Here is a 25684-nt window from a genome sequence, read left to right on the forward strand (position 1 = left end):
GTTACAATGAAGTTGGGTATGATGTTAGTGTACATTTAGAATGCCCAAATGTGTTGGAAAGAAATGAATTTAACTATTCTTAAAGAAACCTGCTGCATTATGCTGTAACATGCTTTAGTAGCATATTCTTTGTTTCTTTTCTTTTGCACATTTTTTTCTGAGTAAAACTATCTTTGGCACCCTGTATTAGTTTCTATGCGAGAATAGAAGAATGAAATACGTTTACATTATATTTGTGTATAGCAAGGAGGATTGCTTATGTGTAATGCTTAAACAATCAAAATAACCTCATATATAAATTTTCAAGGGTTCTTTTTAGAGAGGTAACTGGTATTCATTCAGCTTACTGTCTTCTGTTCCTGAATTGATTTTCTTTCCCTCGTTAATAGCCTGCCTGTAGCAACTGAAGAAAGAATTTAATGTGAGTCAAGAAGCAAATCTACCCTTGTAATAAAATTTACTAAGTGTGGCATACTCTTATTTCAGCTTTCTTTGTTTTGGAATTTATTTTGAATTTTTAAAATTCATTAATGACATACACTGTTGTAAAAACTCCCAGACATAAAAACTGTCAGTAACCACCATTAGAATTTACAACAGTAACATAAATATAATTACTAAATTAACAAAGAAAGATCAGAAATTTTAAGACCTTTTAGAATTTTTAAGGTCATGATTCTGGAATTTTTTGCCTGGAAAATGTATATATATCCACATGTAGCTGTGCGTGTGCAGAACCTTCTCCTGTCACTGACTGCATACCTAAATCTAATCACTATGATTTACAGTGAATGGTTGAATTGCTAAGTGCCTTAATGGTTTTCATAGAGGCTTCTGAGTAAATGCTTATAGTTATGTGCGAAGACAGTATAATTCTTGAAACACTGAACAGGAATTGGTGATGAAGTGGGTACATTAGCTCCAAAATGACTTTGATGTTTTCTTACAGTAAATATAAAATCCATCTTACAATGAGGTTTAAAAGTAGGATATAAAGAACAAAAATCACCAGACTGGTACTTAGATACAATTCTATGAGAAGCAGAGAATTCTGCTGGAGAACAGGAAAAGAAGGTAGTTTCTGTGTGGTAAGGATGGGTTAGAGTTTAAAGATGACCGAGATATAGCCTGAAATGGCAGTGTATACTTAGCTTCAGTTTTCGGTAAGGATGGTGATATTAATCACAGTGTAAAGTCAGTATTGATACTAATAATGAATGTATGTTTATGAAAATTACCATCATCAGAGTTGGAAGCGAAACTCAAGGAGCTTAATGTACTCAGATTATGCACTAGATAATATACGTTCTAGAATGTGAAGGAACTGACATGGAAATTGCAGGGCCAAAAGCAAGATGATGGGACCATAAGACTAGTGAAAAGCAAATGGAAAGTCTATATCTGAAAATAGGGAAGAAGTGATTCAGGTCACAACAGGCTTAGTAGTACACTAAGTGCTTTGGAAGAGATTTTGAAGGAAAATATTATTATAGTATTTAATATTTTGTAAGGTATTTGCATTGACTATATCCAAGAAGCTGGACAGTAGGAGATTTAACTGACGAATTGAAGTGGATAAGGACCAAAGGACTGTAGGAAAGCATTCCACTGCGAAATACTACTGGACAAATTCTCAAAAATTAATCATGGAGTTAAACTTATTTGTGTATTTATTGATGACCTTAACACAAATTATTTAATAGTGAAGTTGACCAGTTACATAAAGTTAACAAGCATCCCTGTTAGAAATAAATATTGGAATTCCATTAAAAAAGAATTGGATGAAGTTAAAAATGGGAATTACAGAAATTGGCTGAAATTCCATTGTATAGAGGAAAAACATTACCCATTAGAGGACTAATAGCAGAAACCTGAGTTAGAAGCAATTGAAGAGAAGGACTTGTATGTGCTAATCAATCACAGAGTAGCTGTGAGCTCCTAGGATGATATAGCAATTAAAAAGGCAGATATAATTGTAAAACTGTATGATTTTAGGAAGTTTGAAAATATTAGAATTATTAGTGTTATTTTATAAGTCTCGTGAAGATGCCTCTGTTTCAATACATCACCCAGTTTTGGACAAGTTATTTAGGAGAGCTGAACTCATACTAGATACATTATAAGGACAGACTGTTGGCTTAATCAGGCAAATAGAGGGGCTACCTTATAAGAGGAGGTTGGCTTGTTTTCATAAGCAAAATAAAGACWGAGAGAGTATATGACTATTCTCTAAATATACACCAGGAAGGTAATTTCTCAAGTTGAATGACAGGATAAAAAATAAATATAAAAAATTAGGACTACATTTAGACTGGAAGTAGAAAGATAATTCTCAACCCTTAGAACAATGAAGTTCGAGACAGTCTTCTGGTGGAAATAGAAAAAAAAAGAGAAAAGTAAGTCATGGTCTCTGCCATGAGGAACTAGCATTGTTTTAGGTATGTCAGTATGGCAATTGGCAATGAAATAGCGATGAAAGCAAAATAAAGAACTAGCGTAGATGGACAGGGAGCTAAAAATAAAGAGATTTCAGTAACAGATGACATGATTGCTCACGATACATGTGCACTTTGATATTCTGCCAAAGTTGCTCATCTGATTACCTTTTTTGGGAATGACAGAATACAAGCATTTAGTTTGTATTACAGAAAACAGTCAGAAATTCAGATTTGTATTTGATATAGGGTTGTTTCTTATAGCTCATTAAATTACATGAAAAGATGTTTTTGACATTTCTCAATTCAAAAGTAAATAGAGTTTTTGCTTCAGAGTTAGAAATATTGTTTGAAAAGCAACTCCATTAAGTGAAGGGATGAAAAATTATATAAAAACTGAAATAAATGGGACAACAGCAGAGAGTTAAAGATTTGCCTCCTGGGATTTCCTTTCAATACTAGGTTCTTAAACTGAACTTCATTCTACTTTTCAACACATTAGGTACCATTATTAAAAATTATATGCCTTAGGTGCATTATTACAGGTATATCTGTTAAAAGTGTACTTAATGCACTAAATAAAGGAGATAAAAAGTATTATCCAAATGTGGACTGTTACAGTAATTATGATTACCTTTTTCTTTCTGATACAATCAAATATAATAGCAGAAACTTACAAGTTTTTGCTTTGGAAAATTAACCCTCTTAACTATCTGTAATTTATTTCCTTGTAGTTCCAAAACAACTTGTGTCGAGAAGAAAACATAAGGCTGTGATATACCACAAAAACTTAAACAATGTGCTCAAATCAAATATAGCATTTTCCAAAATGAATCTCAGAAATCTCCAAATGTATTGCTAAAATTAGATGGTGTTTTCTGATGATTAGATTATACCTATATTTCTTTAACATCTAATGACGGAGCTTTTAAAATTTATCTTAAAATATATTGGAGCAATGGTGCTAACCATATTTTGCTAGCTCCTATACTACTTCAGTAAATGTAAATGTATATTTCACTACCATTGCTGGTACTTTTTTTTTTTTTTTTTGCAGTTGCCTTAAAGCATTCTTAATGTGGGTATCAAGTGTAGCAGTAAATATTTAAAATAGTTCATGTAACTGTTATTCCTCAGGAAGCAGAAGCACTGTTAATAGTTCAGCTGATGATTTAAGGGAACCAAAACACCTAATTAAGAGATAATTAGTCCTTAGTGATGCATAGTTTTAATTGGTGTATAATTTGAATGTCTGAGATAAGAACTGCCATAACTGATGTGCCAATTGTATAGGGTTTTCTTCTGCAAACAGACAAAGGCACCGTCTACTAGTAGCTGTATAATACAGTAGAGATGTATAGATACAATATCTTCAAATAAAAATTATCTCCCTGTGATGTTGAGCAAGTAGATATTGAGATTTTTTTGTGTAATTTTCATTTCCCTTAACTAAAATTTACTTAATTAAGTACATATAACATTCAGGATGTAATAGAAAATACTGCTCAGATAGCTTCTGTTTGTTCTGGACTTTTGATTAGCTATAGGAAAGTAAATCAATTGCTCATCTTGGGATTTTGTTGGGGGCAGATGAGAGGGTGTAGAAAACTTCTTCTAAATTATCTTTGAAGGTTTTATTTTTTGTTATTAAGATTCTCCCTGAGGAAAGCATTCATGCCTTGTTGAACCATAGAAGCCTAGAAAGGTCAAATGAAGCGGCTTCCACACAGACTAATTTAAAAAGTAAACGTTTGACTCATAGGGAATCAGAAGGGAAATAGGAAGATGGGAGTAGGGAGTTGATATTTTCTTCCTATTTCTCATGGCTATCTGTTCTGGAAACCTTAATTGCCCATTCTTTTTTTACAGATAAGTATGTAGGATTTCTGTTTCTCAGATTTATGCTAAATTTGTTTTTTTTTGCCAGACTAGATCAAATCCAATTTTTTCAACATTTTGTGTTAAGCAAAATTTTAGTGGCCAAAATCAACTTGAAAACTCCAACATAAGGTGTTTGTGAAATAGGCTTAWTGGGACCCCAATATCTGCTGAGTAATGGTGGCAATCTTATCAGTCTCACCAATGTAATGGGGCCACAAAACTGGCAGGAATTTCAAATTTTCAAGTTAGAGTAGCTTCAGCTTTCCTAAGGTCTTTCAAGTGCAGATGTTTTCACTGATCAGACTGCTCTGAACTGTCACTCAGACCTACAAGATATCTGGAACAACTGGATCCCCCGTCCAAAAACACACTAGAGCTCAGTAGTAATCTACATCATAGGATTGTCCCTCAGCAGCTACCAGTGGTCACTTGTTCCATGACTTGAAGGCCCTAAGTCTCACCACCTAACACTGAACCTGCAAGGTATGTAGTGGCTAACTGTCTCTAATCCTGATGATAGTCTCTAGCCTTAGACAGTTTCCAACAATGACCAGAAATAAGGGTCTAGCTTTTGTTTAGGACTTCAGAGCTTAATTCTTCAGGCTGTGGCAAACTAACTAGAAACTCTGGGGGTGCTTACAGCTGAGTTTGCTTCAGCTGTGAAACTCCCAGCTTTCCAAAAGCACTGAAACTTCAAAAGTTGAGGGAGTTCATCTGGAGGAGCTCCTCTAGAGCCATCAATGTCCTTGGCAACAGTTTCTAGGAATCATACCTTACATTAAGCAAATGTTCAGTCTTAAGAATGTTTCTTGTAGTGAATCAACATTTCCATCAGAAATGCTAAACCCTAATATGTAGGAATTACTGTAGTCAACAGTGTGGAAAATAATACAGATCAGGAGTTAAACTTTGTATATGCTATTAGAAGAAAATCCCTCAACTGAAAGTAATTTTGATCTTTGGGGCTACTTCTTAGGTATTTTTGTTGTGCTAAGGTCATTTATGTAGACCTTTACCTTTTGCAAAGCTGGGGTGTTAATCTTATAACCATATGGCCGATGTATTTATAATGAAAGAACAGAATGAAAATATTAATCAGTGAGGCCCCTGGGTCTGCAAACAATTCCTGATTGAATTCCTGATGAACTTTCATATGCCTTGAGCTGAACTTACCAATGTGTGAAGATGTGGGGAAGTCAAAGGCCACAAATGTCATTCCTGAGGAACAACCAAAGAACAGCATAGGACTGGGCAAAATCACAAAATTTTTATTTAGAAAGACCATCTCAGACTTGCAAACTTAAGTGGGCAGATACTGGGGAGCTGTTGTGCTCTTTGTCAGAACAAATTCTCACTCCTTTAGACTGCGCAAAAGGATGTTAGGGCTGTCAACCTGTTTGTTTTCATTATGAAATGTTGATTGTTTTTATTATGAAATGTTTTAAGGACTTTTAAATTGTCTTAATGGTGTCATTTTCATAATCTCTCGAGTGCTTTGTTGTCATGAAACTGATTGCATGTATTTTGAAGAAACAGTAAAGAAATAGCTACTCTGTATTAGAAAAACATTGTATGCCTTCAGAGAAGTAATATAAAAAACTATGAAGCACAGATATCCAGATAATCATATTAAACAGGAGAGCAAAGAGCCTACAGGACATCTGCTTTTTAAAAAAATCTGGCTATAAGTACATTAGTTATTTGCCATTAGTTTTTCATGTAAGCATTTGATGTCATTGCTAGCTTGGTGTTATGTCTCAGAGATGATAAATCTAGAAGGGATTACTGTGATCATATAATCTGAAATGAGACATAAACCAAAGCATAGGCTTTCACAAATTAATGGCTKTTTTAACTAGAACATATATTTCAGAAAAAGATCCAGTCTTGGCTTAAGTATTTCTAGAAATGGGAAACACTCAACTCTTGCTAAATAGTTCTGACTGTTAATTATTGACACTGCTTAAAAATATGTGCCTCATTTTAGGTGTAGCTTTCTATGCACTAGTCTTGAAATACAATTTCTGTGCTAGCAAGAAGAGCTTCATGCTGTACAGGATGTACTGTTGCTATAAATACTTATCATGTACTCCATCACCTTTTATTCATTTTTCTGCAGTCTTACTGTCATTCTTGTGGCTTCTTTCTGAACCCTCAAGTATTTCAGTATCCCTTGGGAACTGTGGATGCCAGAATTGGATATGCTTTTCCAGGAGTGATTACATCTGTTTCAGATGCAGAGGTAATGATGTGCTTGAGGGGGCAGAAAAAGAGTGCTTCACAGCAGCTCCCCTATGGGCCAGGCTATGCTGYTGAAGGAATCTTAGCAACCTTAACACCTCCTTTCCTGCTCTTTTTCTTGTGACTCAAGGCCAGGCTTTTCCTTACATTCAGTGTTTTCTTCTTTTATGCAATCCAGGGTTACCTTAGCCCTTTGGCCACAGTATTCCACTGGGAATTTAAGATGACTGAGTCCCAAATAGAGTCTTTGAGTATAATCTTCATTTTTGATCTCATATTTATGTCCTCATAGGTGATTTTATTATTTTTATCTTCCTCTTATCCTTCTGTTCAGCTGGCTTGGTATAACTGACTTAGGATTTTCACTTTCTTCCCTTACACTTCCCTCAGCTTGCCATATAAAAAAGTATTGATAATTATTTTTCTCTTTTCCATTATTAAAAAAGAACTTCATAATAAAAGACAACGAGGACAAGAATCTCATAGTGCCTTGCAAGACCCCATTAGAAACGCATTTGTACAACTGTGAATCTCTATTTGCCAAGTATTAAGTTTAATATGTGCCATGTTGAATTTGTATTATTCTAGTTCCTCAAAATCATGCAGAGCACATAATGCACTCTTTGGATGTATAAACTTGAAAATATTAAGAAGGAGTGTAAGTTCTGTTATTTTTGTACTACTATGTATATTGTTGGGAGTGGTCGAGGAAATGAACCGTGTAGTTTGGGGAGTACTAATCCACTATGAAAACATCAGAGAACTGCTGGTATAGCATACCCATTTTGACCACATATGTTAAGTTAATAAAATGATTTTGTAGAGCAATATGTTCTACAAAATTTGTCATTCTATTCCTACATTGTTATTTACCATTCTTGAACTTGATTGATGATTTTTCCAATTTTTCAGTCTGTTACACGTTAAACATATCTTATACAAAATGGGGAAGGTGAACTTTTTGTATGAATTTCTTTCCTTTTTTTTCTTCTTGTTTCATGAGGTTCAGATTATAGTTTCTTGGCTACTTTTGCTTTGGTTGTTTTTGTTATTCATTACTGTGACAAGAAAAATATGCAAGACTGACATTGTTACAGATTGTACTCATTTTAAATTGCCATATTAACTAGCAGTCCAGGTAGTGAAAAACCATTCAAGCTGTCAGATATTCTCAAATGAGTGAAATAAAAGCTGTTTGTATGTATATGGAAACATCATCATTATTCCTTTGTCTTGTAATAACATCTTTTTGCAGGCTTCAAATTGTTTTCATTTAAGGTAATTTTATTTTTATTTTGTTCCTAATGACAGTGTCTGAAAAATTCTCTGTTGTGTGCATATCATATGAATATTCCATTTGAATGTCCAGTTTTCTACCCACCTCATGGTCCATAATTTTAGTTCTGTCTCTCCAGTTTGGCTGCCAGGGTGGTGCAAGAAACTATGTCAAAAGCCTAGCCTAAAGTCAAGGTAAACACTGCTTTCACAATTCTCCTCTTGTCCACCAAATCAGTCATCTCATGATAGAAAGCAGCCATGTTAGTGATCTATGAATCTGTTATTTTTCCTTGACAAATTGATGTTGGCTGTTGCCAGTCACCTGCTTGTTCTTCATCTGCCTCAACATGGCTTGTAAGTGCTGCATAATTTTCATAGGCAATGAGTTGAAGATGACTGGCTTGTGGTTCCCTATATCCAACTCCCTTGTCCTTATTGAAGATGAGTAGTGCCTCTACTCTCTTCCACTTTCTGTACACTTTTTTTTTTTTTTTTTTTGCATTTGCATTTGCGCTTGGTTAGGGGTTTTCATTTAGCCGAGCAGGCCTGACATGCTTGCTTGATGAAATATGGATCAAAATGGAACAATGTTGTACCTTGGGGATTTTACCCTCCAAGATCAACCAACTCTACTGGATCCCTTTGCCCTTCAGAGCAGTCTCCCACAGGATTCTGCCTACCAGTTCCCTGAACAAGCTGAAGTATCACTGATGTCCACATGGATGAGCAGCAATGGGTGAGAGCTAAATCAGCCTCAACACTCTCTCTGCAACATCCTGGAAGCAGTCTTCAAGGCAGTATGCACTTAGTCTTACCTCGGTGTGGGGTCAAGGCACAATTAGGATGTCATGCAAGTCTAAGTGCTGGAAAATGTTTCATGTCCCACAATTTGATGTAGGCATATTCTTGCCTATAGGGCTGTTCATCTAAGAAATTACTGTAGAACCCCATCCAAAAATTAATCAGATAGAGAGAGCAATATATGCTTCAATGGCATAATTAGTATTTTTTAAAATAAAAAAGAAAGAAGGAAAGGGAGTGTGTATATGTGACTCCAGCCCAGGCTTTTCCTTACGTTCAGTGTTTTCTTCTTTTATGCAATCCAGGGTTACCTTAGCCCTTTGGCCACAGTATTCCACTGGGAATAATCTTCCTTAGCCTTCAAAGTTAGGGAATAATTACTATGCAATAAACTATGAGCTCAATGAATTTAAAGGAGACGTTAAAATCATCCCTCAACTTCAGTGCTTGCTTGTCCAAAGTCCTTCCCTTCAGATCTTGAGATTATTATTTAAAATAATAAGTTGCATAATATTAAATGCAAAATAATTTAATTTGATATTTCTTCAGCTGCTTAGCCTTTGAGCTACATATTTTATCTTTTAATATGCCTTCTTGAAGCTATAAGTATTACTTACGTGGCATCTGGATAGCCTCCTTTTCTTGTAAGAGAAAAGGAGCTCTGGCTTTTGTAGACACAAATTCTAAAAATAATAAAAACTGTGAACAGTGTTTTCTGACAGAAAAGGGTAGTTTTAAATTTTATCCTTTCAAAGCTTAATTTTTCCCTTTTAGAGTTACCATCCTTGTGAATACTTCTTTCAAAACCTGAAGTTGCATATTGTGTCTGGATATGTGAATTAACATGTAATATTGGAAAACGATATGATCAGATGTCTCTCTCCAAAGAATGTTTCTGAAGCTTGTTACTTTAACCACGAAGGGAACTGTGTACCATTTGTRATTGCAAAGCCACAACCATTATACTGACCGTAACATATGGAGTGTTTTCAAGTTTCTTTTCTACTATTAACCTTTCCTGTATAGCATAATCACTATTGTTATTTAACTCATTTTTTCCCCACCATTCTGGTGATTATTTAAATATATATTACAGTGATAAAAACTTAACAAGGGTTGTGTGTACACAGTAGAGATTGGGAAGAATACAGATGAAGTGCATTTCTTCAGTACTTTCTACTAATGAAAAAGGGGGAACTATAAAGCAGCATTGAAACCGAAGTATAAGGGTGGAAACTACAACTTTTTCTTGTTACTCATATCTTACAGAGTTGGTGGGGAGATAACGATGGAGCAAGTGATTATAAAGTGTATATTTAAACAGTTTGAAAGGAATTTTTAGGGTCCACTTCCTCACTGGGGATTTATTCTTGCAAGTCATTAACATGAGTGTGTTGTAACTGTATGACCTCGTTTGTGCCAAAGTGAAGGCATTTAGTGGCATTCTTTGAAGTGCTTGTGTCAGCTCTTCAGTCAGCAAAGGGTGTACTTTCTGTACTAAGTAGCAGGTATATTAGCACTTACGTGGTTAAGTCCCATGCACATCAGTAAAAACAGATTTTTTCCTTAGCTGTTGCTTTCTCTTTAGGTATTAGAAAAAGGAAAAAGCTATTTAATTCACATCATACCTGTAATAACTATTGTAAGCAGATAATGCATTTTTTGTAAAATGATTACACTGATTTTTCTAAACTAATAACACTTCATTTATGTTCTGTGAGTATTAACCACAGAACTTCATTTGTTTTGAAAATCCATTTTAAAGCTGTATTCATCTGTGGTAAGGCTGGTAGTGGTAAAAAAAAAAAAAAAATCAATTGCAGCTTTATTATTTGCAAAGTAATCAATTCAATTCTCCGTTCTAACTAGAAGAGGCATCCTGAGGAGCTGGCAAAAATTACACTAATCTGATATGCTTGGATCTTGTCTTTGTTTCATTGTAAAGACTGATACTCATCTCTTCTCATCCAATTTACTTGAATTTTATTTAGAGTTCATATAAATTAGGGCTACTTGAAAGCATCTTGAACATAGATATAAGTCAACCTTTATTTCTTTTTATTGTTTGTCTTATTTTGTCTTATGTTGTCTCTTCTTATAAACTGGATGTATTTAAATGCTATGTTCATCTTCTGTGTTAATTATTGTGAGCTGGGCAGTATCTCAAATTATCTGTTTAAAGTAAGTTTAGAAGAGAAGCCTATTGTCATTTTTCAGTCCTTAGTTTTCACACTACTAAGCATTATTCTGTCCAAGATATAATTCAATTATTAATCTTTTAATATTTTTACTGTTTTATTTATTTTTTTTTTTACTGTTGCCCTATTTTTTACTGATGTGTATAGTGATTTATAAAAAGTGAAAAACTACAAGTTTTATGTGCTGGGCTCAAAGTCTTGCAAATACACATGGTACATTAAGATACAGTTATTAGTGGTCTTCTGAAATCTTAATAKCATAGGCTTTAGGCTGAGAGGGACCTTTTCCACCATGAAGATAATGTTACTTGTTGCAGGCAAACATGTTTTCATAAACTCATCAAGCTGTTTTAAAAACAGATTTCCTTACTATTTGAGTTTAGAATATTTTCACAAAAGTTTCTTTATCTCCAGCCCAATGTAGTCATTCAGTTTATACATATTTGTCATTTTCTGTGGCTTCGGTAGCTCTTTGTTCATGCTACTATTGTATTAGTGTATTAGTAATCGTATACCCTATCAGCCTGTGATTTGCCCAGTTAAACAAGCTCTATTCTTTACTTTTGGTAAGATTCATTTTCTGTTCCCCTCCCAGCCATCCTAGTGGTTCGTCACCTCCCATCTGAATCCATCTTTGAACAGAGTGACAGTATAGGATACGCTTATTAGTCTGTCAAGACATCATTTTGCGGTTAGAAGATTAAATTGCATACTAACATTGTTATCTTTACAATTTCTGTTACTCTATTAAGACTCCTCATGTTCCATTTGTGATTTTCTTTGTGCTTGATTTGTGCTTTGGTGTCATAGTTTGAGGAAATTGCTTTTTTTGTGATTAATCTACACCTGTTACTGTAACCAAATGGAAAAGAACCAGCACTTCCGATAAAATGTTTTAACAGCATAAGCATTTAACATGGAAAAAATAAACAAACTGATCTAATTTGAGATGACATTTTTGAATGATGTTGAAGTACGATAGAATTTAATCTGTTCAATCAATGAAAATCAGTGTCCATAATTACAATGTGTAGACTTCCTTATTTTACTTCACCAATGTGAATTTACACTCCTGAATTTATAAATTCTTGATCAGGTCATTAAATATAATTTCATCTGTGGGATGCTTTCACATACATTTTCGTTCACATTGAGTAGAAACTTGAGTTTCTACTCAAGTTCACTTGCATGTTCCCTCTCTTTGCATGAGTACTGAATTGCTTGGGCCTCATTCATTGTGAATGAACAGCTTCTTTTCTTTTTTTTAACAAGATATTCTACTATTTAAGTTCTTGTTCTTATTTTTTAAACTAGTTTTCTTAACATTTAAATGTTAACTTTTATTTAACCTAGGTTACTATGTTGAGATAAGCAAACTATGGAGAAGGGGTCCTTTCTATCTCAGTATTTCAAATTAAATTGACAAATATACAAGATGCAGTAGTGATGACTTGCTTTACAATAATATGATAGCAGCTGTGAGAAGATCAACTATTTTCTTCATCAGAAGGAGCAGACTAGTAACTGGTACATCATTTCAGTAAGATTTCATGAGTTTGTAGAGGTAATATAATTCAATGTGATTTTAAAGATTTTCAAAACTTAAAATATAGAGAAAGCAAGATGCTATTCTTATTATCATACTAAGTAATATATTTAAAAAATTCCATGGTTAAGCCCACACTTCTTGTATTAGTATTGTTCAAAAGGAAACTCTGGATACAAAGTGAAGAACAAATGAAAATGAATACAAAGAAAACAGGATTAGTTACCTTCAAGAATAGTGTTTTATATTAAGCAGTCCTTTTGCTCTACTCAGATTTTGCTGCTTTCACCTTGAGAGTTCAGAGAATAGAAAAAGTTGGTAAGAGGTCTAGAAAAAATGATTTGAGGAAATACTGAAATGCTTTCTCTTATTAATCTGGTGATGGAAGGATTTAAGGGGTGATATTTAGGTAAAGATGCCTGTCTGAGGATGGGGGAGAGAGGATAAGAAAGGGCTAGAAGTAGTAGTGGTCCGAGATACCAATAAGTGATATTTAGGAAAGGTTATGTAGGTAGTTTCTGAAATCTCTAAAATTAATGGTTTTTAAAAGAAATTATATAGCCATCTATCTAGATAGGGTTGATGCTTCTTTGGGGAAGCAGACACGTCCCATCTGCTGTACTTACTGTAGTTTTATGATGTTTTCTGTGATATCATTTTCTTGCTATTCCATGTTTTTTTCCTCTTATGATGAGATACTTTATAACAACAAAAGTGAAATAATTCCCCGGAAGTGAAATGCTCATCTTAACAAATGAATGAAATCAGCTTTCTCATGATATGACATCCACGTGCCTTGCTAGTTGTTTTTAGACCCCTGTTGAGGGAAGATATTAATGCAGATGAAAAGTGTTTATATTTGTCTTTGAAGCTGAGAAGGACCCACAATTAATAAAAAGCTGCTTTGAATTAAGCAGTGATTACTAGAAAGCAGTCAATGGGCCTGGAATAAACAAAATTAGATTAGTCCTTTTTCAGTTTGGGAAATTTTGCTTGAATGTTTTAAAACTAAATGAAATTGGTCTTTTACCAATTTACTCTTCCTTCACTGCTAGTTTGCTGACACTTAGAACCTTTTGCTCCACAGGAAATGGTAATACAATTGATATAATGCATGCTCTTTAATTGAGTTGACTTTTTTGCCCAGTCACTTAGGGATGGATAAATTGCTACAACCTCCTCTTCTGAAAGCTTTTTATCTTTTGTTTTTTGGGATAGAAAGAAAGTATGAAAAAATGCATTGAGAATTGGTTTAATTCATCATTGAATTTTATGTTTGGACTGAGTGCTTTGAAGTCTGAGTCCTATGAAATATTTTAGAAATTAATCAGTGTTTATTGTTATATTTGTTTCTGGTTTAATCATGTAGGTAAGATAAGTTTTCGTATTCAGGTTGCACCACTACTGGTAGAATGTAGCTGCATGTTACGAACTTTCCAACAGTGAAATTAACTACTATGACTTGAAGACACTGTTAAAGAGAATATTTTTCTTAACCTCATAAGGCACATACTAACAATTTTGTTGTAACAGGTAGTTGATTGGCAGACACAATCTGAATGATATTTTATTATTAAGTAGAGGTTAACTGAAGTTCACAGAGTGATTATTTAATGAAATAAATACAACAGGAAACATGATTTTCAGCCAAATTGGTATTTCTAGTTGGCCATATAATTGCTAGTGTCCTGCCACCTCCTTCACTAGTATCTTACCTGCTTCTCAAGTTGTGTAAGAGACTGTACCTTTAATAGCTGAGTAGGTTTTTAAAGTTATCTAGAAGATTTGATGCTCATTTTCTGGAAATTTTTACAGGTTGGGGCATGTGGATTCTGTGGATATCTGTAGAAATACCAGCCTTTAATTACCTTTGATTTTATCCTATAAAAGAATAGGTCCTCTCCGGCTATTACAAAAAGAATTAAAGGGGCTTCTTTACCTGAAGACATTTTCCAAATGAGGGTGAGAGTGAAGCCAGATACTAAGCAAGCATAAAGAGGAAAAAGATCATTTATTAGTGAAAACCTTTTATTCCCAAAGCACATCAAAGAAAGGGGGAAAAAAGGAGGAGGAGAGAATAGATGTAGTGTTCCCATTGGGTAAGTTCTTACAATCAATTCATGTTTATCAATTTCATGTCCTAAAGTCATACAGTTCTGAGTTGTGGGGAGGACACTCATTTATCCACTTGCACAATGGATCACCACCGTTTGCTTTGTAGATTTGCCACAGGAGTTTTTGAGAGCTTTGTGGGGTTGTGTGCTATGAAATGGGTGTAAAATACCTTACGTAGTGCCTTCGAATAGACACTTTCCAAAGTTCTTTGAGATCAAGAAAATAGATAATGTTATTTTTGATATAATTATGAGTGATTGGCAACAAGCTTAAGTAAATGTAATTTAGAATGTTAATTAGGCTGTACTTTATTATCGTTTCAGATATTTCAAGTGTAAAGGCGTGTAGACTCATGAGTTCTGTGCTGCAAAGTAGTCAGAATCATTTATCAGCACTTCATAGTCATCAAGGAAGCTTGCAAAGTTAAGCTTAACCAATTTTAATTCTATGTTCTACTTCCAAATTACTATAATAATACAGTTCCAGATTTCTTTACATATTATTTCCATCAATGAAGCATTTCACAATTCAGAAGGAGAAAGAACGGAAGAAGTTTCAGTACTCGTCAGTCATTTAGTTTAATGTCTTCCAAAATTTGGGTCTCTTTAATCTTCTTATGTGTTGGGGGTGGGGGTGGGGTGGAACAAGTAATTCAGAAGTTTATTTTTTTTTTCCTTTGAATGGTCCCTTATCTCTATAAACACAATGTTGGTAATTGCTCTGATTTTAGCATCATTACCCTGCTTGTAGTTACATACCTGCTTTTTCTAATCTGATAATAACCATATGTAAAACTCTCCTGAAGAAATCAAAGTATGTTTGTATTGCATGCTAGGAGTTTTTTCCTCTTATTTCTTGATGTCTGTGATCTGAAGCTCTTTTATCACATCACAGGTCTGTCTTTATCATTTTCCTGCTCTCAAATAAGCCTTTTTCTGTTCCCAGGGTATCGGTAGTTTCACCTTCTTTGTATCCACTTTCCTTAAGATGTTCTGCAGTCACAGAAGCAATGAGGAAGCAAGCATGGACATTCAGTTATGGAGTGTCGTTTATTAGTACTATGGAATTCATATGAATATCTGCAACGCAGTACTACTTAAAGAGTACAAGCCGTGAATTAAAACTGTATTGCAATGGGTTTATAAACAGAGAACAAAAGGAAGTTAATTCCTTGTTCTCAGATTTCTTCTATGTCATGAAATCCAGAATGGGCTTCTCAAGCTGCCATACAAAGTGATGGTTGTCATGTATCACTGTTCAAGGTTGTGGCAAGTGTGTCTTTGATAGTAGGAGCAGTAGTCTGTTCTCTTTTGGCTTCTGTAGGATTATTGTTGGATCCCTGGGTTTTTCCATTTCCCTTCCTTAATTTTCTTTTTCATCCTCTTTATATTTGTGTGGAAATACTTGTTTGTCATGCAAACCTTCTAATTCAGTTTTATAAAACATTGCTGTATGTATTAAGCCCAGTCTGGGAAAAACTTTAGCTTTGGAATTGCTCAGATGTTATCTTTTGTTGATTTAGGGTTATTTTTTTATACCTGGTAGGTAGCTTCTTTTCATTTCTCTTACTTCGTCAGTATTCCTGTGTCAATGAAAAGATCTTCCTGTGGTTGGGGACTGAACAGCCTGAGTATTGCATGTGGTTTACTCACAAATTGTTTTATATCTATGCTCTTCATTTTTTTTTAATCAGCTAAACAAGATCTATTATCTTTTATAAAAGAATGAGTGTAGTTATTATAAAAATGGTATTAAGTGTTATTGGTCTTTTTATTCTCTCAGGAAAAAGATAGGAAGTGTTTGTTTAGTTAGGAAAAGCTAAACTGCATATGTTAGGAAGTTTACAGGACATTTTGAGGCACTTTTAGAAGACACTTTCATTCTGACCTTGTCTGAGACAAGAAAAATCAGCTTCACATGACATTAAAATTTAATTTAAGGGTTAAAGCTATTTTTCCTCATCGCACAGCCATAACAATTTGCTGCAAAGCAGCATCAGTCTTCAGTAGTAGGAAATTTACTACTCTTCCTTTCACCGGAAATAGATTTCATTTAGTCACACAGCAGAATTTATGCCTAAAGCTAATTTTTCACAAGTACCACATCAGTTTTCAATTCTGAGATATTTCATTGTGAGAAGTATATGTTGTTACAATCCCATTTTTCAAAGATTAAATTTAAATTTTGTCCATTTAGATTGTTGCATAATATTTTGGATTTTAGTGGATGCATTCTCTTGGTTATTTTTACATGAGAGATGAATGCTACTTACAAATATTTCCTGACTGATGATGAAACCTTTATACCCATACGAAGCTTTCAGCAGATTAAAATTTGAAGACAGTCAAGAAATGTCAACAGGGTAATGCCATTTTTTTTTCCTTTTGGAATCATCTGTACAACACAGATTTTGTTCTGTAATGTTGTCACTAAAATATCCATCTATTTTATTGTGTCATCAAATGACAATGAAATACTATGGAAAAAAAAAAAAAAAAAAAAAAAAAAAAAAAAAAAAAAAAAAAAAAAAAGCTTGTTATAGCCTCTCCAACTGTCCGTTACACCTACGCCACTTTTCTGCTAAAATCCTTCACTCTTTTATTTTATTTTCAATGAATAAAACAGTTATTTTCAAAGTGCTAGAAATATATTGCAGATAAATGTGTCATTGCTCTAGGGAAAAGTATTTTGCCAAATAGTAAGCAAAATAATGAAAGAAATAATGTACCTAAGCATCAAATGCTTTAATACATTTAGAAAAAATACAGAAACTGAAAAAAACCCCATATTTTTACATACAGTACATATTTGTGTAGAAATATTTCATAATTTTTTCATATCACAGAGGCAGAGTTTCTTGTCATGAGTTTTGAGTGCTATCATTGCAATTTTTAATTTTTAATGAATACTGCAAAATAATAATAAAAATTAAATTACTAGATTAAAAATCTTAATTGTCTTTTGTAGTTTTAGCATGAATACAGCTATTTAAGTAACAATTGCCAATAACAAGTGAGTTTATCCAGACTTTTATTTATGAAAATGAAAATATATTTATGAAAATCAGATACAACTTTTCATAGCTTAGGTTTTGCTGTTCACCTGTCTTGAAATAAAACCAGTAAATGCAATACTGTGAGAAAAACATTAGCAATTTGGGATATGTCAGTATTGTTTTTCAAAGTGTCTTTTCACTGTACTTTCATATAGTAGTAGTATGAGAAGATCACACAAGTGAAAGATCACAGATTTCTGCAAGGTCGCTATGAATAACTCGCGGAAGATGTCGAAGTTTAAGCGTATTCTCCAACAGCTTCCTGCATCGTCCAGAGGGAGCAAGGGCCTGGGAGAGGCTCCTCTGCTGCCTCTTGATAAGCAGGAAGGCCTTCCAGTGAGCAGCAAGATCGGGAGCACCCACCTCATCCCAGAGAGTTCCCAAGGGGTTTGTTTCAGTGACAAGCCTCTGAGAAGTACTTCTGTCTCCCAACTCCTTGCTCTCTGATTTTGAATAGTCACAGCTAAGTCATTCCTCTCCAATATTTTCAAACTAGTCTGAGGAAATTTTTGAGTCAATGCATATGATCTCATGAGTAGCTGTCATAAATAGAAATTAGCAAGTGGGTTATGCACTGTGATGGTAAACCTACTTATATATTATCATGATTCAGTGACATGCCATTATTCCAGGTGCTGTGGCTGGCATCTGAGCTGCACTTTGTGTTTTGTCGGTGTATTCCAACAGGATTAAGTACAAAATCTTTGGATACAATTTTGGCTGTGAATTTTAATACTTGTAAATTTATAAAAGGCCAGTGGGTATAAAAGTATTATGTACTATTATGCCATGTACCATAGTACCATTCTACCGTCACATAAGGGGGAGCGCCCCATGTTTTTTCCAGAGACTGTTAACAAATAGGAGTGTTCAGAGTTGAAACAATGCGTGCGTTGTTTGGGAATATCTTTTGATATTTTGTGGATTGATCTAGGAGTAGATAGTGAAGGTAAGTATTTAGCGTATGTTGAAACCTTGTATATGCAAAATCTATGATGAGATTAGGTAAAGCACTGTGATCCAGAAGTATCTGTTATTTGCTAATGTGATAAGCAGCAGGTCTCTGAAGTCTGTGTTTTCCATTATCTTTCACTCCAAAGATTATATTTACTTGTGAGATCCATACTTTTCTTCTTTCTTTGAATTCTGAGAAGCAGAAAGCGGAGCTTGTTTGGACTTTATATGATAAGTTCTATCTGTCTGTAAATGCCACAGGCATCGTTCCAATAGCAGTATAGGAATYGAGAACTACAGGGTATTACCATCATGAAAACAAGACGACTTTTGCTGTTGCATTCATGACAGTGAGACATTCAGCTACGGATGAATAGCTTTTCCCTTTGTGTGTCATTCTTTTCTAAATACAGTGAATCATTTTAACTGTAAGAATTTTCTTAATTCTTGAACCATTTTTAAGCTAAAGGTGGGCATCTGGAAACTTGTCCATTTCAGGTGAATCTGAATGTTTGCTGATTGTTCTATAGGATAAAGTTAGAACTGAGATAAAGTCTTAATTGTTCACCATTATATGAAAAAGGTTTGAAAACCTTTTGAATAGGTTTTTGCAAATTAATCTTCCTGCAAATTGGGCTACAATAACAGGTTAGGCCTTTGGGCCACTGGTCTATTATGTTTCAAAAAGCCCTCTATTTTATAATCATTTGAATGATTCTCAATAGTTTGTTAATTGCTTTTATTCTTATTTAAACTTGAAGATATTTTGTCTTTGTTTTATTCTTAGTTCTTTTTCCTTCACAAATTTCCATTCATGAAAAATTAAATACTATTAAATGAAATATTTTGGAGAATAAAGTTTGAAGTTATATTTTATGTCTACATTATGAAAAATGTATATTTCAAACATTAAGAGACTGGATTTTTAAAGAACAATGGTTGTAGCTGTATGTTTCACAGGGATAAGCCCATGACAGCAGCCTGATTTATAAAATATGTTAAAAGGAGAACATTTGTAGCTCAATTACTTTATAAAGAAAGATATTTTTTGACATGCTAGAAAAATATGCTATTGAATTGACATGGATTCCTGAGTAAGACTTTATTTTATTAGCATATGTTTTTATGCTTCCTAACACCTTCCAGTTCTGTCCTTGAAAGAACAAAAAATGAAAAAAGGATCTTAAACAATAGTAACTTCAGAAACTGAAGTCCTTAAGTACTTTATATTCTTATGCAATAGTCTGCTAATCAACATTTATACATCACAGCTAAAATTGAATTAAATTAGATTGAAACTAAATTACTAGGTCCTGAGTAAATTGGATTTGGTAATTCACTATTAAGTCAATCTGCAACTGATGTCATAATTTAGATTTGCTTCTTATGTGAGAATGATGCCAAGAATTATTCTTCACTCTGCGATTTCAATTTGTGTGCACAAATAGTAATCTGCTTTTGCTAATGATCAGACTTGAAGTACAAAACAAGTAACTGGCCAGATGTTAATAATGGATGTGTTAAGAGGCCATTACAGGTTTATCAGCTAGTCTTTCCTTGAAGATGTAAGACAAGGTTGGGACTCATTGGCTTTCAAGAGTGATCTGAGTAACAGATATATTATGATTTGGCCATATAAAACAGGGAAGAATCAAGGTGCAGAAGAAATGTTGTAGAAGCTACACTTAGCTATGTTTGTAATTGCTAGGTTTTTTATATGTTAAACCTTCTCTTTTGAGCTTTAAGGAATATTTAGCTTTGACCACTAAACTGTTTATAGTTAATCACCCTCATTTCTGAAACATGGCTAATTTTCAGATTATATGTGAAATTATTTTTATGATAGATGTTGGAGGATGCAGTCCATATTAACTTTTTTTTTTCATTTTATTTGTTCTTGTTAGAAATATATTGCATTTTTTGTAATCTTAGGAAGCAATGGTTTGACACATGATTTCCTACTCTCAGACATAAATCAGGATACTCTTTTGTTAGATGAAAGCATAGCTTGCATAAATATACTCTATTTATGAAATATCTTGCATATTTAAGGGCATCTTGTAATATACCATACTACTATAAGATGTTCTTCCCAGCTAGAACAATGGTCTTGGGYACAAAGCCACACAGTTGGGCAAAATAGTGGCATAATTTTATGGTTTGATAATGACATCGTTAGCACAGGCTATTATCATATTACATTTTTATGGATACTTATATTTTAAACTAGCTCTATTGTATGACATGTAAGTACAGCATTGGAACTGTCTTCAAAAATAAAAGGGTAATTTCTTTTGCAATGAGTTAAATGTTGTAACATTTACATACTATTAACTTTATTCTGTATAAAACAGTGAGCTTCTGCTTTAGATGTTTCACTGAAATATATGGAACCCAAGAATTTTGAATCTGAAATAGGTTTTGAGGTATAAGATGTTTCTTGACCAATCTAGTATGACTCTTACTCCCAAGCAGAAGGATGAAAGGTCTTGTCTTGGCCAGTCTGAGAGAGTTTTTCATTCTGCTAATCTGATATAGCTGCTGATGCTCTGGAAATTATATAAAAGTCGGTTCCTGATAGTACTGGAACTCAAGTCTAGCCTAAATTTCTACATGTTTATCTGTTTACAGACTACAGCCTCATCTTCTGATTTAAGTCTTACTCACAGACTTCTGACTCCAGAACCTGTGATGCTACATCTCCAATTTGCAGTTTAAATGTTATAGAAAATCTTCTACTCCCCAGGGCACAAGCCTTGTTATGACAGTTAAATTCAGAGGCAAAGTTTTCTGACTGAATTTCTATTCTTTAGTAGATCAGTCACCGAGTATTGATGAACAAGTACTGGGGTCTGTAGAGAAATAAACACTCATACTGCAGACCCTTAAAATCCTGGCTTCCTCAATACTTTAGCAAATTTTTGGTAAGCCCTTTTAGTGTCACAGYTTCTCTTTACTACAAAATCTTGTCTTCTGGTTCTCATCTTCTGAAGCTGCCAGTGAGTGTCCATTGCATAGTGTTTCACACTCATCTTCAAGTCACTGCCACTCCCTAAGTTTTTTCCAATCTCTTATCTGGCAATTTGGAGCCTATTTTTACTACTCTCAGAATGCAATATAAGTGTTGGTTCTTACTTTTAACTACTTGTGCTAAAGTAGTTGTGTTAGAATATTATTTTTGAATTGCTGTTGATCAACAAATAAGTGAATTTTGTTTGTTCCATGTTGCTAGCAGTGAGTTAGTGGAAATGCAGAACCTCTGCTAGCAGTTTGTGACTATCTCAGTTCATTTTGTCTTCACATTTGGCTTCTGATTCTGTGTAATTTACAGTCTCTACTGTATCCAGAAAACAAAATGTAATTTGGAGTTTAGTATTAAGACATACACAGATTAACACTAATGCATCACAATCCCCAGCTGAGTATTACAAATTCAAGACACAATGTACAGTGCAGCAAGTAAGCTCGGGCTAAAAGGGTAAAAATGCTGTGAAATTTTATTTTGTTAGATTATATGTTCGCTTTTTCTTTCTTTGAGAAGATGCAGTGTGTAGTTTTGATCAGATTTTAAAGTCATCTTGTTATCCATTTAAAGTTACCTTTTCCAAAGTACACTTTGGAAAGTTACTTAAACTGTCTCATTTTTGAAACTTTTTGGGCAGTTTGTACTTTAAAATAGAAAATTATAGCTGAGATAAATGGTGTTGAAAACATGGGAAGTGTATTAAGATTTTGGGTTGATCTGAAAGCTGAAACTTTACTTTCAAATTAAACAGAATCCTTACGTTCAAAAACCAACATCTTTAAAAGATATGTCAAATGAAATATTGATGCATAATAAATTAGTATAGAAAACAGATCAGAAGATACCAGCATTCAATAAAGAAATAGTTGACCTGAAATTTTATTTGAGTTCTGGTATCTGTGATTTCTGTCAAACTTCTAAATTGCAGTACAATGAATATTTTGAGACCTTGAAGAATCACTAAAATTTGTAGACAAAATTTTAATCAATAAGACTCAAAAGAAAATAATGATAACTTCCTCCTTTAAGTTTAAGAAGATAGAATCAGAAATGTTATGGTAGAATTGGGGTTTACTGTTAAGATGTTTTTGTCCTTGGCACTATGATTTTGTTTAATCACAAAGCAAAAGTTAATGAATGATAATTAACGTTAATAAACAAGTATACATAAAAATGAAAACAGAATATTAGTTTGTGTTTTATGTAGCTTTGACTAACAGAAAAGATACAGTGTTCTATGATAATAGATCATTGATTTTTAATTTTGTAAAACCTAAAATCTCTCTTTTAAGTAGGTTAATTTTTGAAAAGGTATTAAGCAGAATTGAATAATTTATTTTTCTTTTAAAAATAAAAATACTTTTATTTTAAAAATAAGAATAGAAATATGTCAGTTAAGAATGAATGAGCTTATTTTTTTCAAGATCATTATAAACTGTAAATCTTTAATGCCTTAGGCTTGTTGTTGTATATTAGCTATTTTTGGTGGTTTTTTTCTTTTTTTTCTTTTTTTTTTTCAAAATTGAAGGTCATATTTGAAAGACTAAAAATCAAGAAAGCAAGATCTTGGACTGCTATGGAAGAAATAAAGAAATCCTTTTTCAGAGAATTTGTAATGTAAATATGTGACAAAAAAACTAGAGATGTGAAAATACCCAGTTTCTCCCAGTCCCATGCTGATCAGCGTGGTGGACAGTGATCATTGCACACAAGCAATACATTTCTTAGAATTTCTCATTTCTAACATTCCTTCTGAGTGCTAAAATATGTGTTCCAGATACTTTGCCTTTTAGACATTTCAGTATTTAAGCTAAGTGAGGCTCTCCTGCCATAAGAATGAAATTTTTGGTCTGGTCTCAAAGTATTTATGTTTTTGGTATGCCAATACACCATATACAGATTTCCCTTCAATTTTAACTTGGCCATAATTTATCAATATTCTCCTTTGCAAGAAAGAATATTGTGTATGTGTATACATATGAAGACTGTCAATAGAAAAGCAGGCATAGTGAGTTATCTCTTCTGCTTTTTTTTAATGTAGTCATTAATTTCTATTGCTTTATTTGAATTGATCCATTCTCAAATGTGTGTGTGTGTTTGTTTTTCTTTAACCAGTCTTTAAGCTGGCACAAGACATTTTAAGATGCTGGATGATGGAATTAACTTTGGTTTGTAAAAAAAGATACGTTTCACCTAAGTCTGATCCAGTACAAAAACAGATATGTAAAGGGATTTTTTTTCCCCCTGCATTATATTTAATTTTAAAAACTGATTGAATGAAAGATGTATAAAGTACTGGGAATTAGTTGTGCAAATGGTTTAAAATTCTATGGCTATGACTTTCTTGAACATACTGGTGTCTGCCACTGCATTTTGTATTCAACACCCTTTTTTGGATTCTAATGTAATAGGTTCATGAAAGTTTATGCTAGCAATAGCCTTATTAATAGATTTTCTGGTAGATCTAGTTGWAGAGATATTGATAGCAGGGACGTTTCAAGCAACCCATGTGTATAGGCGAGTAGCATATACCAATCTATATTATTTTTCATTACTATTCTGTATTGAATTTTGCAGCTATTGAATTTCTGAATTAAGTACAAACAATTTTAATAATGTAGTTAAGATTTTATGCATACTACGAGTCAGGAGATACAAAGATAGCCTTACTACAGCAATTTCAATTCTCTTATTTTTCGTAGTATCTCTCAGGATATTTTATTTTTATGGCTATTTTTGTTCCCATGTAAGATTTTAACTTGAATGGTAGCAAATACAACTTCTGTCTGAGTTCTAGCATGATTGTTCTGTACATTTTAGTACTAACTAAGCAGCATATGGGATGCCTTTCAATGTAGGAGACTGAACTTGATCATCGTATTGTTCCCCACAGTCCTATTTTCTGATGTCTCATAAGTCTGAATGTCCTCTGTGTAAAATTAGTGATGCCATCATATTGACATAATTCACATAAAATTCTGTATTGCATAAGACTGAACTTTAATAAATCCATAACAAAGGAACAAAAAGGGGTCAAAAGGATGCCATCAGATTTGTGCTCTCAATTGAGTGTCATAAAATGTGATCTGTGATCCATCTTGTCTTATTAACAAAAACAAATTTAGCTGTTCAGTTGAGTTGAAATTAAATGAATACTATTTTAGAAAGATAGACTCAGTGAGGAGATATGATTTCAAAATGAGATATTTCAGGCCAAAAATCCTTAAAGTGTACTTTACACATTATAAGCATTAATGTTGTAGCAATAGCATTTTACAGTAAATATATTAAATTGTATCATAAAAGTTCATTGTCATTGCCAGAATCAGGGCATTTTGTCGGTTTTGGTAAAAACAAGATTGGAGTGATGACTCCTTTTCTATCAAAATCTCAGTTGATAATCTTTTTTCATTCAAGGTATCAGTAGATATGCACAAGAATTATCTTATGAAACTGCTATGAAATTAGTAATAAATATAGGCGTTATGAGTATAATGCATGGAAAATTTTTTACGTATGTGTTGAATTAATTTCTTTGTTTCTTTATATTAACACTTTTAATTTTGATGTGTCTGCATGTGTCAGTTTTGAACAAATGGCGAGAAAATTACATCACTCAAAAATCCTTTTTCTGTCTTACCACCTGTTCCTGACACAGGAGTCTAATAACATAAGCTTACAACCTGTGAGGAGGAAAAAAATCATGAGTAATCACAGAAGCACAGACTCATTGAGGTTGGAGGGCACCCCTGGAGACGGTGTAGTCCAAAACCCTGCACACCACAGTGTCAAGATAGAGCAGGTTGCTCAGGAGCATGTCTAGTCAGGTTTTGAATATCTCCGGAGATGGAGACTCCATACACTTTTAGGCAACCTGTTCTAGTGTTCAACCACTCTCAAAGTAAATTTTTTTTTCTTATGTTTAAATGAAATTTCTTGCATTTTTGTTTGATTTGATTTAGATTCAGATTTAAGAATGCAAGTGGTATATACAACAATTTGACCTACCATTTTTTAAAATGGTTATTGAAAATATATATGCAATGAAAAATGCTCATTTGTGAAAATGTCTRTAAGCTTTGAATATGGTCACATGGTTTATTTTCATCGGAACTGTTTCCCAACAGGATAATTCAAGACTTCAGTAAACAACAT

General features: G+C 33.5%; 1 protein-coding gene across 11 annotated transcripts in view; it reads left to right on the forward strand.

The window, feature by feature from the left end:
• ATRNL1 (attractin like 1) overlaps positions 1–25684 on the forward strand; it is a 515292-nt gene that overhangs the window by 226178 nt on the left and 263430 nt on the right. Inside the window, exon 26 of one of the 11 annotated variants that reach the window (XM_085319067.1) lies at positions 4641–4737. The exons of the other annotated variants lie outside the window; for them this stretch is intronic. Coding sequence (XP_085175193.1) covers positions 4641–4700 — 60 coding nt within the window. The 3' untranslated portion in view covers positions 4701–4737. Of the gene's footprint in view, positions 1–4640; positions 4738–25684 lie in introns of those variants that run through there. 11 annotated transcript variants of the gene reach the window in all.

This window comes from Rhea americana, unplaced genomic scaffold, assembly GCF_003343005.1.
Source record: "Rhea americana isolate MKP2758 unplaced genomic scaffold, rheAme1 scaffold_57, whole genome shotgun sequence".
NCBI lineage: Eukaryota > Metazoa > Chordata > Aves > Rheiformes > Rheidae > Rhea > Rhea americana.